Below are 19,420 nucleotides of genomic sequence, written 5' to 3' on the forward strand. Positions count from 1 at the left end.
CACACAAGGTGTCAGAGACCCAATCAGTGCCCTAATTGGAGTATACGCTGAGACCAAACATTGCCTCTTTTTCTAGTAGGGGTAACGGAGGCCAGAAAGTAGCTTATAACCACAGTATCTAATGTCTGTCCTTCTATAGAAAGGGAAAATGAGTCTTGGAGAAAGAAAGGCCATAGTGTGTCATGGCTGGAATCAGAGCACCTCACAGTATCTCCAGAGCTTTGATTGCTTGGTTCTCCAAAGTGTGTTTTGTTGTTCAGTCTTGTTCAACTGTCTCTGACCCCGTTTGGGGTTTTCTGGGCAGAGATCCTGGAGGGGTTTGCCATTTCCTTCTCCAACTCATTTTACAGATGAGAAAACTGTGGCAAACAGGGTGAAGTGACTTGTCCAGGGTCACACAGTTAGGAAGTGTCTGAGGCTAGCTTAGAAGTCAGGTCTTCCTGACTCCAGGTCCAGAGCTTGACACTCTTTCCCACTGTATCACCTAGCTGTCCCTAAACTGTATGGACCCCTTCCAGTGGTGAAATGGTTTGTGTGCTGTCACAGGTTTGGGGGATTGCTTAAGGACTTGACAAATCGCAAAGGGCATCGATGGCTTTGTCGATGTCTGCAGGCTCTGCCTCCTCAGCTTGGCCTCTCACAACTTGTCCATATATATATTTTACACAGGGTCTAACCATTTCTTGAAATGGTTTTTAAAAGATTTTTCCAAACTTAACATTTTCACATGCAAAGAACAGATGAAAGGATTATATATGAAAACAACAAATCTATTATATATAGCTTAATTTTCAAAGTCTGCATTAAATTTAACCCAATAGTTTCAACACCTCCACCCAAAGAAACAAGCAAAGAAAAACCTGTTTGTGACAAAACAGAGGCAGCTCCAACAAATCCCCACAGTGCCCATGTCTTCCTTTACATCCTAGGCCATCATCAGCTGTCTGCCTAGAGGTGGGTACCCTGCTTCATCATTGGCCTCTCCAGACCTGATAGGTCAGTGTAGAGTTTGGGAGTTTGTAAAAATGATTTTTTCTGGATGTCTTAATCATGGTTCTTCATCCATTGGGAAATTGCATGGTTTTTGTTGTCATATGACCCACGTGTTTATAGTTTTCATAATATTGAATCAACCCTATATTCCTAGTATAAATCCAACCTGGTTGTATTATAGAATCTTTTTAATATGTTGCTTATACTCTTAGTTAACATTTTATTCAATATTTTTGCATTAATACTCATTAGAAATATTGATCTATCATTTTCTTTCATTGCTTGTCTCTCTCTCTGGTTTAGGTATCAGGACTATATCTGCTTCATAGAGGGAATTTGGTAGGATTTCTACTTTTTCTGCTTTTCCGAACAATTTAGATAATACTGCAATTCATTGTTCTTTTTTTTTTTTTTGCTTTTTGGAGGGCAATTGGGATTAAGTGACATGCCCAAGGTCACACGGCTAGTTTTTTTGGTGTGTGTGTGTGTTAAGTGTCTGAGGCCGCATTCAAACCCAGGTCCTCCTGACTCCAGGGCTGGTGCTCTATTCACTGAGCCACCTAGCTGCCCCTAGCAATTCATTGTTCTTTTGAAAGTTTGGTAGAATTCACTTGAAAATACATCTGGTTCTGTTTTTTTTTCCCTTTTGGAAGTTCCTTTGTGGCTTGTTCTATTTGTTTTTCTGAGATAAGATTATTTAAATTCTCTATTTTTCCTGTTATGAATATTTTACTTTTTTGTAAATATCCATTTCAGTTGTCATCAGCTGTGTTGGCATATAATTATTGGATAACATAGTTTTTAGTAATTTTCTTTATTTCCTCTTCATTTGTTCTGAGTTCTTTTTCTTATTTTTATATTTGAAATTTGATTTTCCCCTCTTTTTTTAAAAAATGAGATTAATAGCTTTATTCTATTAGCTTTTAAAAATAGTTTCTAGTTTTATCAGTCTTTTCATTTTATCCATTCTTTGATTTTTCAGAATTTCAATTTTTCATGTTTAGTTTGGATTTTTCTTTGTTGCTTTTTTAGTTTTTTTTTTTTAAGTTTTTGTTCTGTTTTAGTTATATGTCTAATTCATGTATTTTCTCTCTTTTATGGATGAAAGTGATTATGAAATCTACATTTTCCCCTAAGGATCTCTGGCTGCATCCTCTAAGGTTTAGTTATGTTACCGCCATTGTTATTTTACTTGATTAAATTATTACTTGTTTCTATGATTTGTTCTTTGACGTACCCATTCTATAGCATTAAGTTATTTAGTCTCCAGTTCTTGAAGACTAGTCTTGGAATTTTTAATCATTTTTTAATGGGCTTATATTGAGTCTAATTTTTGGTACATTGTGGTCATTCAAGGATGTGTTTAATATTTCTACTTTATTACATTTGCTTATGAGGTTTTTAGCAAGAGAGCTCAGGTCCTTGATGCTGTATGTCTTACCAATGATGATGAGATGGTTTCTAGTGACTGCTACTAGATTAATCCAGATAGAAAACATTACACAACTGAACAGTTTCTCCAGAACTTTTGGTTTCAGAGTTTGCATGTCAAAATTATTGTTCACAGTTAATTTTTTTGATGTTGTTTTTCAGAGGGCAGTTGGGGTTAAGTGACTTACCCAAGGTCACACGCTAGTGTTTGGTGTGTAAGTGTCTGAGGCCGCATTTGAACTCAGGTCCTCCTGACTCCAGGGCCGGTGCTCTATTCACTGTGTTACCTAGCCGCCCCTTCACAGTTAATTTTCATAAAAGTGTGTGCACATGTGAGATAGTTCTTTCTATTCCCAGTCAGTAATCACTTGACACATACTAATACTTGTTGATCTTCCTCCCTCCCTCCCTCCTTCCTTCCTTCCTTCTTTCCTCTCTTACTCTCACTTTTCTGTTTCATTCTCTCCCTTTCTACTTTCCTTTCATTTCTTCTTTCCCTTCCCATCCATACTTCAAAGTTGAAATTTATCTTGCTTGTGATTGTTCCCTCTCCAAGCCAATCTTCCTGCTTCAACCTTTCCCCAGTCTCCTCCTGTTTTCCTTTGGAGCATAATGTATTTCTACACTAAACTTGTTGTGTACACATTCATGCACCTGTGTTCAACCCTCCTATTTCAGTTCAGATACGTTCATGACATGGCTACTCCTTCCATCCTTTTCTCCATGTCTGGAAACTCTTGCCCTCTCTAGTTACAAAGATTTAGTAGGTTCTTCCCTCTTCTTTTCTCTTCTAAAACCAACAAAACAGAACAAAACAACACTGAGACCTCCCTATTTTTCTTAACTCTCTCTGTGTCCCTCAAAGAAGTGGGATTCTGAAGACCCTTTTGTTTCTTCTCCTTTCATTAGAACATAATATTAGAATGTGCTTTGTTATTGTTTAATCTCTCCCTTGACTCCTGTGTTTGCATTTCAAAGTTTCTGAGAAGCTCTGGCTCTTTCCTCAGGAATGCTTTAAAGTCCTCCATTCTATTAAAGGACCTTTTCCTTCCTGTAGTTTATGCTGTTTTCGAAGCTAAGTTATTTTCCATTATAAGTGTTTTAGAATATTATATTCTTAGAAATCACCTCCTTTGTGGTAGGTTTGTGATTTTGACTATGCCATGATTTTTCTTTAAAAAAGAGTTGAAAGCACTGGCTTTTGGCTACGATATTCCTCTGTGTTTTTGAGTTTGGGGTTTATTTCAAGAGGTGATTGGTGGAGTCTTTCTATTTTCCTTTGCCTTATGCTTCTAATAGATCTGGACAGATTTCTTTCATGATTTATTGACGTGGTATCTAAGTTTTTTGGTCTCATCTTGGTTTTCAGGGTGTACAATGATTCTGAAAATCTCTGTTTTCTGGGTCACCTCTTTGAAAGTAGATACCTCCCGTTTCCATGCATTTTTTCCAGTCTTTTGACTTTGATCCATTATTTCTGTTTTTCATGCCTACTGCTTGGCTCAGGTTTTCTGCCTTCTATTCTAAGCTGCTAATTTTCCTTCTACTTCTCTCCTCCAGATCTCTTATTTCAGTTCTAATGAGTATCCTCATCCGAAGCTACTGCAGCCTTTGGATTTGTTTATCAGAGCTCAGGCTGAGCTTCCTTGGGATGACTGTCTCCTGGCAATTGGAAGCTTTAGGTCTATTTACTGGAGTTCAACACTGGTGTATTGGCTTCATTTTGTGAAATTCTGGCCTGGATGGTTGGACCAACTTATTTCTGTTTCCCTTTAATTCTTAACATTAAAAAGGTATACTGAAAAGCACATGGGTGCAAAGAGAGTTGTAAATCAAAGAGGGCTTTTTTTTTAAGTAATTGGGGTTAAGTAACTTGCTCAAGGTTACACGGCCAGGTGTTTCTGGGTGGGTGCTAAGTGTCTGAGCCCGAGATTCAATCCCCAGGTCATCCCGACACTGGAGCGGGTGCTCTTACTCGCTGTGCTACCTGGCCGCCCCTCCTTCTGCTATGTATTGTATGCTGTGCTAAGTTCTGGGGATACAAAGAATGGCAAAAAAAAAAGTCTGCCCTCAAGTAGCTCACAGTCTAATAAGGGAGACAAAAATGCAAACAAATGTGCAAACGAAATATATAGATATTGATTTAGATATTTATGTGTTAATTATAGCTAGATAAATCTATTTATGAGATATAGAAATACCTTTATAAAATGTATGTTTATATTTATATAAATATATTTTTATAGAAAATAGATGTAGATTTCTGTTTATAATATAGATTTATTAAATATATACATGTGTTTATATAAACATATCATGTATAGATGTTGACATATATTTCTATATGTTTATTCAATATAACTACATAAATATATTAAATATATTTACATAAATGCATTTTTATCTTTATAAATATGTTTTATATATAGATGTAGATGTATGTGTTTATATAATAATAAAGGTTCATTAAATATATACATATATTTATATAAACATATGGTTATGGTTATATAGACATACTATTATATACATATTATATAGATGTAGATTTATATATTTATTACATATATCTACATATATCTGTAGATGGACATATGATACATCAGAAATAATCACCAGAGAAGAGGCACTGGAATGAAGGAGAATCAGCAAAAGCTTTTCCCCAGAGGTGGGATTTGAGTTGAGACCTGAAGGCCGCCAGGGAGGTCAGAGGCAGAGGGGAGGAGAGAGAGCATTCCAGGCCTGGGCACAGCCAGGGAAAATGCCCAGCCTAGGGAGACTGCATGTCTTGTGTACAAGGAGCTGCGATTTCAAGTCTCTCTTCACTATTTCCACATTATTTCTTGAGAATTATTGGTATAAAATTTTCTCTTCTTGGATTTGGCTCATTGTTTGAGGAAGTTAATCACCTTGAAAATCCTGATCCTATCTTCCCCCCCCCCCCAGTTTAGCTCTCCTCTCAGCTTTGTGTCATCTGCCTTTGACCAAATCACTGATAAAAATGCCAAACAGTTCTGGGCCTGGAACAGATCTCCCTTGGAGACCTTCTTTAATGGGTCCATCATTAACAACAACCCTTTGGATCTCATAATTGAACCAGTCCTGATTCCACCTAATTATGTTTTCCATATCTTTTCATCTTTTCCCCAAGAATAACCTGAGAGACTTTATCAGATGCTTTGCTAAAATTTACAGTATTCCTTTGGTCTAGTCATCCTGCCTCAAGGAAGTGTGAAGCTGTAATGACTTCCTTTTCTAGCTGTTCAGTTATCTCTTTGATAATATATGCTCATTCAATAAGTGGGTGAATATCTTCTCCAATTTTTCCAGGAATTATCCAACCTTAGTTTATAGTGAGCTCACTCCATTTTCTTCCCTGTTTTGTGTATTAGAATATTTTCCCCACCCCCAGCCTGTTCCCCCTCTTCTATTCTCCATGCCCTTTCAGAAGGGCAGCAGTCCAATTTACCAGGTCCATAGCACCCTGAGGGTGAGATGAACTCCCTGAGCACCACTAACTTGATGCTTTTCCTATGGTACCAGCTCCCAATATACCCTCTTCTAGTTCTTCTTTTCATTCCAAAGACCATATTTCTTGGTAGGGCCAAGGAATAGGAAGTGTAAGAGGTAAGCAGCTGAGCCCTCCCTGCTTTCACTCTCATCGCTCTAGCCCTACCCCACTGAACAGAGGTGGTGCCCCTCTTTGAGCCTCCCTCCTCAGTGGTGCTGAGACTTGGGGCTCTTTGAAGCTTTTCTGCCCAGTATCATCTCGTTCTGTGCTTTAGCACTTAAGGCTCTGTTCTGATTGGACCTTGCCATACCTTGTATCACCTACCTTTATTTTCAAGGGGAGAGATCAAGAGAGAGTATTTGTTTTAAGCTGTTGAGGTCATTGTGAAAGGTCTTGTAAGATCTGGAGATATTTATAAACTGTAGAGGGCCATTTAAATGGTGGAAGCCTTTGTAAAGGGTAGGGGACAATGTAAATAGTGAAGAGATGTATAAACATTTGAGGGTTTGGTGAGCAGTCAAGGGCTTTGTGGATGGTAGAGAATGTCTTCGAGAAGGTAACAGTGAAGCTGGGCCCTGATAGATAGCATCTGGATGGGTAGAGAGGAGGTTTGCTATGGGTCTGGGGACATGAGGCAGAGAGGAATCTTATTCTACTTTGTTGGGGAGCTGGGCAGTGCGGGCCAGGGACAGGAAGGAGAAGACAAAGCTTGAGTGATTGCTTGGTCCCAGTCTATGGAGGGGCCTTGGAGCTGTTTGGATTCGCCTCATGGGCGGGGTAGTACAGTGAAGGATGAAACCAAAGACCACACTTAAAGACTAGGCCTATGGTTAGAGCCCATCAAGCCTCATCCTGTCATCTTCAAGAACAAGAAACTGAGGAAGCCCAGAGAGAGGAAGGGACAGGTCCAAGGTCACGCCAAGACTCCACCCAGGGTTCCTTCTCTGCTTCCCTGCTGCTCCTCTAAGCACAGTCTCATTCATTTACTCACTTCCCAGTCTGCTCACTTTCCCTACTCATTCTTTCATTCACTCCCTTACTGCTTCATCTGTTCTTCTTTCAGCCCCTACTGTTTGTAGGACCCTGTGCTGAGGGCATGGGCTCAGGTAGGGAGGAAAGAGTAGGTGAATTCTGTGCTGGGTCCTGCCCTCTGGGAAATCCTTGGTTAGCATTTTTAAGAGTTTCTCCCCTTGGGCCCTGTGAGAGTACATCCACCAGCCAGCCAGCTCAACAGGAGTACCTACTGTGTGCAGAGGCCCTTGCTGGGTGGCAGCAACTTAGGCATTCTGGGAGTGGTTTGCAGGCCTGCTCTGCAGTGCTGCTTCATGGTTTTGGCCCATGTAGCTTGGCCTGACCAACCCTAGATTTCCTCCCTCCTCCTCTGTCCTCCTCTGTTCTCCTCCCTTGGCCCAGCTTGGCTCCCCTGTTGGGCTCTGGGCTCATGGCCAATGACGGGGTGGAGAGGCAGTGACATCAGCATCACTGGGGACAGCCAAGGATGGAGGCAGCTGGGGACGGTGGGGGCTCCTGGGAGGAGGTGAGAAGGAAGGAGGAGGCCCTGGACTCTCTCTTTTCTGCAGCTGCTGGAGAAGAGGCAGGTGATATCCACACCCTTTATCAGCAGGTAGGGACCCATCCTGCCTTGCCTGAGGCCTGGGGGGCTGTGGAATCTGGGGGCACTGGAGGGTTGCATCTCCCACCTTGAGGCTGAGGAGAATGGGGGGGGGGGTTACCTCATCCATAGCCTCTGGAGGAGGAAGGGGAGATGGGAGGAAGAGAAGAGGCAAAGAGAAGAAAAAGTGGCCCCAGCCTAACCCCAACAACTTGGTGATGCCACAGAACCTTCTAGCTCTCTGATAATGATTCCATTGATTAGACTGAAAAGGCAGCAGTTGGGCATTCCGGAGGCCTAGAGGCTTTTCCTCACTGGCTGGGGGATCTCTTAGGATCTTGATTTCCTTCTCTAGAAAAGAGGGGGTCTCAGAGCCTAGATGGTCCCTAAGGTGCCTTGTAGCGCTAAGAAATGAGACCCTGTGACATTCCTGGGGACTGAGCCCACATGCAGATGAGACCTTACCACAAAGGAGGCGATGCAGGCGGCCAAAAGAACAGGTGGTCAGGCTCCATAGATGCTGGTCCCAAGCCCAAGGATGTGTGCAGCCCACAAAAGGGGGAAGGCTTGGGAGGCAGGAGCCCTCCGAGTCCCCACTGGTGCTTTGCATGTGCTGCCGTCTCTATTCAACTGTTGTAGCCCCCAGTGGCAGGGTGGAGACGGGCTTTTGCTTTGGGGGTCCCAGATGTTCTCATGGTGCCTGGTGAAGAGGAGACACTTAGAGAAGCCTCATGGGATCAAGGGCTTGGATTGGAAGGCAGAAGGCTCTTGAGGCTTTAGGAGTTTGCCTTGCATTGTTTTCTCCTGGGCCCTTGGTACCCACAGACTCACTAGGAGACAGTCAGGTGACCCAGTAGCCAGAAATCTAACCTGACCCTATGCTGCATTTGCAGGGACATGTTTAACGCCCATGGTGAAAAAGGTGAGAGTCTCTAGCCTCTCTGCACCCTCCGAGGGCATCTTTGCCAACTTGTATCTGACCAAGAGGCCCTATGTGGATGGGCAGCTCCGAGGGCCAAGCATCATCTCCTTACATCAGTCCAATATCTCCCTCTAAGAACAAATGGGATGATGTATGGAAGCTGCTTTGCAATCCTTGAAGGCTCAATCAGTAAGGACTGCTATTATGACCTAGGCCTGGTCAGAGCCCAGCTGAAATAGCGTACCTACGTCTCATGGCACAGTTTTTGGAAAGGCACTGATAAGCTGCAGTGTGGGCAGGGCAGGGCAGTCAGGACGGAGAGAGAACTAGAGGCCTTGCCGCATGAGGAGCAGTGAGGATGTATAGTCTGGAGAGAAGATGCAGGTGTGTGTGTGTGTGTGTGTATGCGTGTGTGCACACCAGTGTCTGGGATCATGGGCTTTGTGTCATATAAAAGAGGAATGGGCCTTGTGTTGCTTGGCAGCCCCATGAGCAAGGTGGGTGGAGGGGAAGCCCCAGATCCTGGCTGGATGTAAGGAAGCACTTTCTACTAATCACAGCTGTTCAGAGCGAGCTAGGCAATGGGGTCCCTCCTCCTTGGGTGCCCCATCCATATGCTAGATGCCAGAGAGGGAGAGAGGCTGGCTTGGGTGGTCCACCATTTCAGAGGTCACCCTCTGTTCTGGCATCATGGAGTTGGGGCTGTGTGGGTTCTGATCCTGACTTTGACTCTTCCTCTCTGTGTGACCTTGGGCAAAGCCCTTTGCTCAGGTTTTTCTGTGCAGCAGTGGCTGACAGACAGACAGGACCTCCCTCCCCCCAACTGCTTTGCAGGCTCATTTTGAGTCTAGTGCTTTGTAAACCATAAAACCGGGAGCTCTTATTAAGATTATGGGTGTCTAGGCTTGGATCCAGGTTTAGCAGGAAGGTTTCCTCCAGCCACTTCTGCTGGGTTCACAGATACTGCTTGGGCAATTGTCAAGTGGTAGACAAATGCCAGCAAAGACAAGCTTGGACACAGAAGGCTCTGCAGAGTGGAGGCCCAGCTTGGATTCTGACCCCCCACCCCTGGGTGCCCTCTTGAATGTTTCTCTGTGTGTAACTTGGTTGGATCGTCTGTAAAGTAAGCAGGTGGGACTGCAGGAGATGTAGGGGCCTTCCAGGTCTGGCATTGGAAGGCCAGAGTTCTTTGGGCCCTTCCCTGCAGCGTTGACACCTTGTGACCCAGTGTCCCTTCTAACTAGGATGTCCCTCAGTTCTGGCGTTCTGTACTCCCACATGCTATGGCTAACTCACTCTCCCTGTTCCTTTAGGACACTGAAGTAGCATTCCTGCTGACCATGTCTGACAGTGCAGATAGCGAGGAGAAGCCCCCAGCCCCTCCGCTGAGAATGAACAGCAACAATCGGGACTCTTCGGCCCTCAACCACACATCCAAGCCCCTGCCTGTGGCCCCGGAGGAGAAGAACAAGAAAGCCCGGCTGCGCTCCATCTTTCCTGGTGGAGGAGATAAAAGTAACGTATTGGTGGCTGATCCCTTTTCTGTGGCTATGGCTGGCCACATTCTCTGGGCTTCCCTGGGGGCTGTTGGGAAATGGCCTCTAGGCTGAGGCTTTCTGTCTTTGGGAGAGTTTTCAAGTTTTCCTAGGGTGGGGGGCTGGGCTTTGACCTTGGATGGCAGCTCTGTCATTCTATGAGAGGAGGTCCTGTCTGGGGGACACAAGAGGCCCAGTCTCGAGCACCAGTTTGGTCTCTTCCAGGTGACATTGCTCACAGGGTTTCAGTTTCCCCCAAATATAAAACGGAGATAATAATTATAGAAATCATGAGCAAAGTAGAAAGGGCTTTGGATTTGGAGTCCCAAGAACTAGGTTTGAATGCTGCCTTGGTAACTGACTAGCTATGTGACCTTGGGCAGGTCATTTCTCCCTATCTTGAGCCAGAGTTTCCTTCTCTACAGAATGAAGGGTTGAACTTGAAGCTTCCTTCAAGTTTGAAATCCTGTGGTCCCTCCATAGCATAGGTGTAAAAATTACCTTATTTTTATTAAAATGTTTTTTGCATCATGTTCATTTCTGAATCTATCCCTTCCCCCTCTCCACCCCCACGAGCCATCCCCACATGGAAAGTACTGTCAAGCAAATGAAACCAACGCATCAATTGCCTGGCAGTACATGAGACGGTCTATACGCATAGGCCCCCACCTCGGCAGTGGAGGGAGTGAGGCACGTTTCCTCAGCTCTTCCCAGGGACCATGCTTGGCAATCATGATCAGACAGTATTTGGTTTGCTTCTTTTTCAGTATTCTTTACATTTCTGTGGTTGTGGTCATTGCGCATATTCATAGCTGGTGATGGCCATCAGGCCCCACCCCTACCTAGCTACCCTCCTACCTCTGCTTGGAGCCCTCTAGGGATGGACAGCCAATCACAGCTTTCTCCTCACCGTGGAACCAGGACCTGCCTCCCCTGTAACTTCCACCAGCTAGTCTAAATTCTGTCCTCTGGGGCTAATCCTTCTTCAGGATGGCGGCATCGTCTGCCATTTAAGCCAGGAACTATGCCACTGCTGCCCTAAAAGTTGTAGTTGACCTTTCTCTGCCTGTTAGAAGGATTAACTCAGAGAATATGATTCAATTTAATTCATTTCAACAAACATCGCTTAAGGAAGAATTATCTTTCATCCTTCCAACTCCTAAAATGTCTGATCTGGATGGGAATGTAGAGATAATTTCACTTGGAGGGAAACTGAGAGCCTGGGGAAGGGGCTTGCCAAAGTCCACAGAGTTCCTCAGGGCAGGAGTATACTGAGCCTCAGGGAAAAGAAGAGATTTCCCCCTGGTTGAATAGTCAGGTCCCTCTGCCCCAGGGGTCCTTCCTTCCTGTCCAGGGCTCTTTTGGATTCTTTGTGGTCTGACCCCTTGATAAACAGGGAGTTCTGTTAGATGGTGGTATGGATAGGGTACATGGAGCTGGGTAAATGGATGGGGACCAAGGGTGCCTGAACCCTTAGGGATTGTTCATTCATTCATTGAACGAACATGAATTCAGCACCTACTGACTGCAAAGTGTCCCCTTCCTTGTCCAGTGAGCTATGCTTTGGGAGGAGAGGGAGCAGTAGGGTTGCTGCTGGAGAGCTGGCCCATGAGGGGCTGAGCGCCAGGGCTGACGTCCAGGGTGCTCTGTGCATTTTGCTGGAGGGTGCTGAGTCTAAGGGAGGCGGTGGCAGTCTGACGGGAGTGGAGTAGCAGATAGCGCTGGGCCTAGAGTCAGGAGATTTTGTTCAAGGGCAGCCTAGATACTTCCTGGCTGGGTGCCACTGGACAGGTCACTTAGCTTCCTCAGTTGTAAAATGGGGGACAGCAGCAGCTCCTACATCCCAGGGCAGCTGTGAGCATCACACGGGATCAGAGTTGTAGAGGGGCTTAGCACAGTCCCCAGCACAAAGTAGGCACTGGAACAACGCTTATCCCCTCATCCCTCTAAGCAGGGTGAAGGACTATGGTGAGCTGTTGGACCCTATGTGGTGTCCAGGGATCCAGCCCTGGGCTGTGCACACAAGTTGGCACATTCTTTAGACACTGGCACAGTGGAAAGGAGTGGGACAGGGCTGGCTTTGATACCTGACACCTGGGATCAACTCCTGCCTCTCTGCCACTTAGCATCTATGTTCTAATTTGGGCTGTCACTCCACCACCCTGGGCCTCGGTTTCCTCCCTTGGATTAGCTGGCCTCTGAGGGCCTTTGGAATTCCAGATTCTTGGTCCCAGAATGCCAAGTCTATTTTCTCTTCCCCTCATTAACCCTTCAGATATTCAAAGATGACTGCCATGCGGCCCAGCATCCTAGTCTATACTAGGCTAAACACTCTCAATGCATTTACTCATTAACTCGACAAATATTTATGAAATGCTGATTGTGGGCAAAGCCTAAATCCCCATCTCAGTGCCAGTTGTTGAGATATTGGAATGCAGAGATCACATCCCCCATTCCCAAACCCATCTCTTCTCTAAGCTAAACACCCCCAGGCTATTCTGGATTAGCTGAGGGGGAGACAGAGAGATGTAGAAGATGGTCCCTTGTCCTCAAGGATTTCATACTCTTGGAAGAAGCAGCAAACAACCACACAACTATAATGTTCATGACTATATCATGTATAAGAGGACTGGTCACTGAGTGAGAGCTAATTGGAGGGTAGGAGGCACATATCCATATAGGAGAAGATAAAAAAGGGGAGAAAAAGAAATGAGATTTCCCTTTGCATTCTGTGGGCTCGCTTCGGTCACTGATGTGATGGTAATGTGAGAAATGAGTTTCCTTGTCAGGGAGCAGGTAGGTGTGAGTCTTCAAACCTGCAAGAAGGGAGCTCAGAGATGCCTAGTCCAGCCTGTCATTTGGATTCAAGGCCTTCTTGACCACCTCCAGTTACAGGGGACTCCCTCCCTCCAGAGGCAGCCCATTGCATTGTGTGACAACTGATTAGTGGGAAGTTCTTTGTTCTTTCACACCCAAACCTGCCTCCTATGACTCCTCAGAAGCTCAAAGTAGGAAGGAAGTTTAGATGGGCACCTCTTGCTAGCCGTGCCATAACAAAACATCATTGAGATCCTGTTTCAGGACCTCCAGTGCTGGGGGACCTGTTACCTACAAGGCAGCCCATCCTACTTTGGGGAAGCTCTCAGTATTAGCCAGGTTTTCCTTCAATGGAGGCCATATTTTCTGTCGTTGCCACATTATTCTATTTCTGGCCTAACTTTCCAGTTGTCTGACTTGCTTATTTCCCATGACCTCCTCCTCCACCCCACCTCAATTATATCCCAAGATGATCATACCCTTGATTTTGCATCACTCACAATGTTCCCCCTCCATGTTCATGAAATTCCTTTATCAGATCATAAGTTGTTTTTTATCATTCCATCTTTCCCTCTATTCTTTATCTTCCCTATGACCTCCATTTTCTATCCCCCAGTTTTTTCCTCGGCCCTTACCCCTTCGCTGGCCGTGCTCTCATCCTTTCCCTTTCTTGATGCACCAGTTTAACTCTATGCTGTCTTCTACTCTCAAGTCCTTTGTGCCCTGATGCCCTGTTTCTGATCATGTCTTGTCAAGCCCCAACTTTGGATTTCTTCCACCATCTACAGCTTTTGCTTCTACTCATGTGCTGCTGAACAGAGCTGGGTCCACAAAAAATTTATGTTATATTATTCAACTGGGCCTTCACTGCAGCAAGGCAATCCTTTTATACCTCTCTCATCAATTCATTCTTCCACAAATCACAAATATAAAGTCTTCTATTTGACTTTTAAATCTCTTCTTAATCTGCTACCCTCCCACCATTCCAGTCTTCTCATAACTTCTGTCCCTCTTCCCCCCAAACACACTTCCATCCAGTGCCCCTGGCCTCTTTGCTGCTGTTGAACAAGACCCTCCATCTCCTGACTCTAAAATTTCCTGGACACATCAAGTGTAGTCTTCTTCATCTGTGAGCTCAGTAGGTCAGAAGTGATTAACTTTCTTTGCCTAGATGCACCAATCTGGTTGGAGCCTTGGGAATATGGTAGACTGATGGGCCCTGGGAGCTCAGACCCCTAAAGGTAATAGTAGAGGAGGAAAAGTTGGGCCTAGGTAGCCCTGGGGGAGAAAACAGCAAAAGTCTTTCCCCCAGTGCAAGATGGCCAAACCCAAACCAGTCAAGCCCAAACCAGAGTTCGTTTCATTTCCACCAACACTTAATTATCGACTAGGTGGAAAAAAAGACACTTGATGCTGACTGAATAGTTGCTAAGATGCCTCAAAATGAAATGACACTTTTGGACTATTGTGGAAAAACTCTGCAAAGATGAAAAGCAATTCATTCTAGCTGCCCCTCTAGGAGCTTCCAGCAGTGTATATACATGGGAGCGACTTAGGCCTTCCTCCCTTCTCAGTCAGCACATCCTGAACTTTACAGTTCATGGACTCTGTGGCCTGTGGCTCCCCATTTTCTTGTCTTTGCTTATACTCTTCCTCATGCCTATGATGTCTTCTGTCCCTTCTTTACCTTGGAATTCCTGCCCGTTCTTTCTAGCCCAACTCCCAGCTTCCTTCAGGAAGCCTGTCCTGATTCCCCTTGATCAGTAACAACCTTTCCCTGTGGACTACACATAGAATATTGTTTGCACCTCCCAAACATACTTATTGTTTTCTTCATGCCCCCTATTTATATAAGCTTGATTTCTTAATGACTCACCCCCCCCCCAATTGAACACCTTGTAACAGAGTAACAAAGGCCAACAGCTATTCCAAAGCCATCAACACACAGGGAATGTCTGGCAAAGTGAGCTGCATTTGCTCCTCTGCTCTCCCAGAAGGAATGCTTCAGCCTAAGGCCTCCGATTTCGGGATAAGTCATTGCACCTGACACTTACTAATGCAATGTTGTGCTCCCCTCGTCCCACCTGCTGCTAGGTGGCCAGTCCACGAAGGTCTGGACTGAGTCTTTGCTGTCCTTTGTGTCTCTTTTGGGGAGCTGTTAGGGTTCTGGACATGGTAAGCACTTAGGTGATTCAATGAGTGAAGGCCCCGCCCCAGACTACATTCCATGAGGCAGAAACCAAGCTATTTCATCTTTTTACCCCTCTTGGAGCCCAGTTCAGGGCTCTGCCCAGATGGAGTACTTACTGAGTGTTTGATGAGTGAATGAGTGAACAAACAAATAAGTTGGCCACATGCATGGGCAGAGGAGAGATCTAGACCAAACATGCCAGGAAAATCCCAAGGTGCTGGGAGGGCCCCCAAGGTCTCCTTGGATGTATAAGAGACTCCCCGGAGGGGGAATGGACATCCTTGACGTCACACGGGAGGTAAATAGCCAAGCCTGAGGGAGAGCACACCTTCAGGGAGGGTAGGGGTGGCTCAGGCCAGGCTTCCTTCAGGTGACAGCCCCTGAACTGATCTATTGGCCTTCAGTGTAGGCCTTCACATTTATCACATCAATTGCATGCTTCAGTATGGCATGGGTCCTTCCACCAGTCTGGGCAAGAGCATAGATTGCCACCACTCCAGGACTCAGTGGATGCTTTCATGAGTTACTGTAGCCAAAACAATCTTTTCCTCTGAGGACCAGTGTTTTAGTGACAAGCCTCTCAGGCCTGGGTTAGGCTGCTTTACCTGTCACCATTGTTGGGTTGTAGTCACTTTAGTGGCCAAATGGAAGATGGATTGGAAGAGGGAGTGACTTGAGGCATGCAGGACCCCCTCCCCCCACCCCAGGAGAGAAGGGGACATGTTTGCAACATGATGCAAAGTTGAAATCCCCAGGCCTTGGCCTAAGCTTGGATCTGGGGGGCGAGAGAGAGTGAGGAATGCAGGCTGAGGGTCCAGGAGGAGAGCGGGGATGCCTCTGACAGTAATAGGGAAGGTGGGGGGAGGGTTTAGAGAGGAAGATCACACATTCTGGTTTGGACATGTTGAGTTTAAGCTGTCCACTGGATGTCCATTACAAGATGTCTGGAAGGCAGTGGGAGATGGGAGATTGTAGGTCAGCAGAGAGTTTGGGACAGGAGGGGTAGATGGGAGAATCCTCAGCATTGAGATGGCCATTTGGTCCTCAGGAGCCAAGGAGATCCCCATGAGAAATAGGATAGAGAAAGCCAAGCAGAGGGTCCGGGACAGAGCCCTGAGGAACCCCCGTGCTGAGTGAAGAAGGGTCCAAGAAAGGGGACTGAGAGGGAGCAGCTGAAGAGGGAGGGGAACATAGAGGGAAGAGAGTAGAAGGGGGAGAGATTTCTGTCTGGGGATTCTCTGGGGACCTCCCCTCCACCCTGCAGAGCTCTAGACAGATCTACCTTGACTGGCAGAGTCAGAGAGCTGATTATGGTAAGAACCCGTAGCTATGCTGGAAAGATTTATCTTTAGAGACTTACAAACTTATTATTTCTAGTGACTTAACAGCAAGACTGCTTGGCTCAGGTAAACATCAGTCCTCCTGGTCAGGGATGTCATCGGATTCAAACAAGAGAAACTGGTTTCTTGTGTGACCCTGGCATTTCCCACTTGGGCCTTTGGTTGCCTAGTTAGATTCCTTCCTCATGGCATTCCAGGTTTCAACCTTCCATGTTCTACCATTCAACATTCTAAGTCTCTATTCCTGTGAGTTTGTGATGCTGCTTGATCATAGTCAGCAGTCAGCCCCTGGCCTTTCTCTTTTTCTTTCCTCTAGCCAATAAGAAGAAAGAAAAGGAACGGCCAGAGATCTCACTTCCTTCCGATTTTGAGCATACAATTCACGTGGGGTTTGATGCTGTCACTGGGGAATTCACCGTAAGTAATTCCTTCCCATCTTCCTGCTCCTCTCCCTTCTCAGAGCACACCTTGTTATAGACTCGACCTGCCCGGGTTTTGGTTTATCCTCCATAATACTCTAGGATGAGTGATGGGCCCGGACCTTGTTGGAAAGGGGCTGAGAAATGAATGGGAGATGGGGAAGTGGAGGCATTTAGATGATGACACTAAGAAATTAGCAGGGTGAGAGAGGGCAGATAGCTTGAGGGATGCAGGGCCAAGTGGAGGATTCCAGGCCCTGCTGCTGCCCCACCTCAGGATGGAAGAGACCTTGCAGCCTTGTGGGTGGAAGGGAAGGTACCAGGAGATAGGGAGAAAGAAGATATTGTACATCCAGTTGATGAGAAGGGATGGGATCAGGGAGACAGTTCCAAGGGAGGGCCTTGACAAGGAAAAGGGCTACCTCTACTAGGCCCTTCTGTTCTTCTGCCAGCCGGCCAGTGCCTCCAAGTATAGCTTGGAATCCTCAAATTATGGCTCCTCCAACCCTTCCAAGGACAAGGGAGCCCACTCCATTTTCAGACGACTCTTCCTTCTGCTGGCTGAAAATTGGGCCTGCCACAGTACTCCCCCATCATCCCTTGTTCTTTCTGCCTGCTCCCTTGCACTCTAGACCAGGGGTTGGCAAATGTGGCTTGTGGGCCATACCAAAATGTGAAAACCATCCCTAACTTGCAGGCCATACCAAAGCAGGTGGTGGGCCAGAGTTTGCCCACCTTGCTCTAGATAGTCTTCGATCCACATCTTGGCCCCTCCTTGGATATTTCTGGGTCTCAAACAGAGTCGAGCGACTGCATGACCTTTAGGCCTGGTATCTGCATGGCGGGTGGCAGGACAGGGAAACAAACCATCATTTGCTCTCCCAGTAAGCACCTGGATCTCTGGCTTGAGTTCATATTATTAGAGCTAGAACAGACCTCAGTGGCCAAAGCCCTTCTTTTGCAGATGGGTAAACTGAGGCCAATTCAGTTCACATTTATTAAGTGCTTATTATGTGCAAACACTCTGTGCCAGGACTAGCAAGGGAAAATGGAGCTGAGGAGACATAGCTCCTGTTTAAAACCTTGAGGGGAGCTAAAGTGGAGACGTGACCTGGAGATAACTGTAAGCCAAGCTGGTAAGTGAGGAGGAGTCAGAGCAGCCTGAGTGCTGGAGCTTGCTGGTGGTGCTAGCAGGGAGAGCGGGCATCCAAGCTGGCTGTGCAGGAAGCAAAGGATTTCAGTGGCAGAGGCAGCGGCCTGGATGTCTTTCCCATGTGCAGGAGAACATGCCAAAGACATTAGAACTGGTCGAGATGATTGAAAAGATTCTTCCCAGCTCTGACAGCCTGGGATGCTCTGAGCCTCAGTTTCCTCATCTGTTCAAGAAAGATAGTATCCATACCACCCACCTCCTGGGGGTGCTGTGAGGAAGCAATACAGAAACGAGAAAGCTATTGTTAGAATTACTGTTATCCAGATTTGTAGACCTGGGAGGGACCTTCCTGGTGGTAGGAGTGAATGAAGCAGAAGGGATCATGGGAATCATAGATTTACTGCCAGATGGGATCTTGGAGTTCATGTAGGCTACCTCCTTTACTTGAAAAGCAAAAAACAAGCCTAGTGAGGGCAAGAGCCTTGCTCCAGGCCCCTGAGCTAATAGCTGGCAGAGTAGGAGCAGGCCTCCTGACCAGCAGTCCAGTTCCCAGAGCCTGCCTGGCAACTGCAGTCACCAGGGAGAAGCAGCACAGGCTGGCACCTGGAGTTAGGGGGCCTGGCTTTCACTCTGGCCTTTGCCATTTCCTGACTCTGTGATCCCTGGGTCATTTCCCTTCCCTTGGCCTAAGAATCCCAGACTGCAGTGGGCACGGCACTTTGTGGGCCTTCAGAGGCTTCCTAAGGGCCCTTCTGGCTGGCCATGTCTATGACTCTGCTGTTAGAGTGCTGAGCTGGACCCCTGACTGGTTGATGGTGCTGATGGCCCCCCAGCTCGCTGACCATCTGCTTTGTTAGGGCACCTTCTTCTTCTGTAACTTGATTCTGATGGTCCCAAAGGTTGGTGGCAGAACACTCTTTTTCCTTTGGCCCTGAGAGGTTTGGAAAGTACTCTGAGCCACAGCCTTAGCAAGGAGAGTGCATTGAGAATTTGCCTTTTTATAGGTGAGCAAACTGAGGCCCAGAGAGGGGGAGGAACTTGCCCCAAATTCCATAGCAATAAGGCACAGAGCCGAGATTTTAGTCTAAGACTTGACTCTACCCAGTCTGCCACATTGTACCGATAGTTCATAAGTCTGACTTGGCTATTGTAATTCACGGCCACCGGGAGGCGCACCTGGGCCTCTCTGTATGGGCCCCCATGGGATTATCCCGGTTCTAAGGCTCAGGCTTCCCTCAGATGAGGGTCACATAGAAACCTGGCAGCAGGGGGGTGTGGTGGCTATGGTGGTGGTCTAGGACCACCGAGGCTTTGGGACCTTCATAGCTGGATGAGTCTGGGCCAGTTACTTCTCTTTTCCTAGCCTCAGTTCCCCCTCTGTAAAATGGGGAAAATAATAGTACCTACCCCACAGGGTTATTAGCAGGAGGCTCAAATGAGATGGTGTCTGGAAAGTACCTTGTGAACTATAAAGCCCTCTGTAAACGTCAAGCCTT

General features: G+C 46.3%; 1 protein-coding gene across 5 annotated transcripts in view; it reads left to right on the plus strand.

Annotated features, from left to right (window-relative positions):
- PAK3 (p21 (RAC1) activated kinase 3) overlaps positions 1-19,420 on the plus strand; it is a 76,766-nt gene that overhangs the window by 30,153 nt on the left and 27,193 nt on the right. For all 5 annotated transcript variants that reach the window (XM_069065197.1, XM_069065193.1, XM_069065195.1 and 2 more), the window contains exons 2-3: positions 9,783-9,984; positions 16,669-16,769. In XM_069065197.1, the coding sequence (XP_068921298.1) occupies positions 9,810-9,984; positions 16,669-16,769 (276 nt within the window). In that variant the 5' untranslated portion in view covers positions 9,783-9,809. The remainder of the gene's footprint in view (positions 1-9,782; positions 9,985-16,668; positions 16,770-19,420) is intronic.

The sequence above is a fragment of the Petaurus breviceps genome, unplaced genomic scaffold (genome assembly GCF_028583685.1).
Source record: "Petaurus breviceps papuanus isolate PSGF00001 unplaced genomic scaffold, PetGlider_PUasm1.0 90681, whole genome shotgun sequence".
Classification (NCBI taxonomy): Eukaryota; Metazoa; Chordata; class Mammalia; order Diprotodontia; family Petauridae; genus Petaurus; species Petaurus breviceps.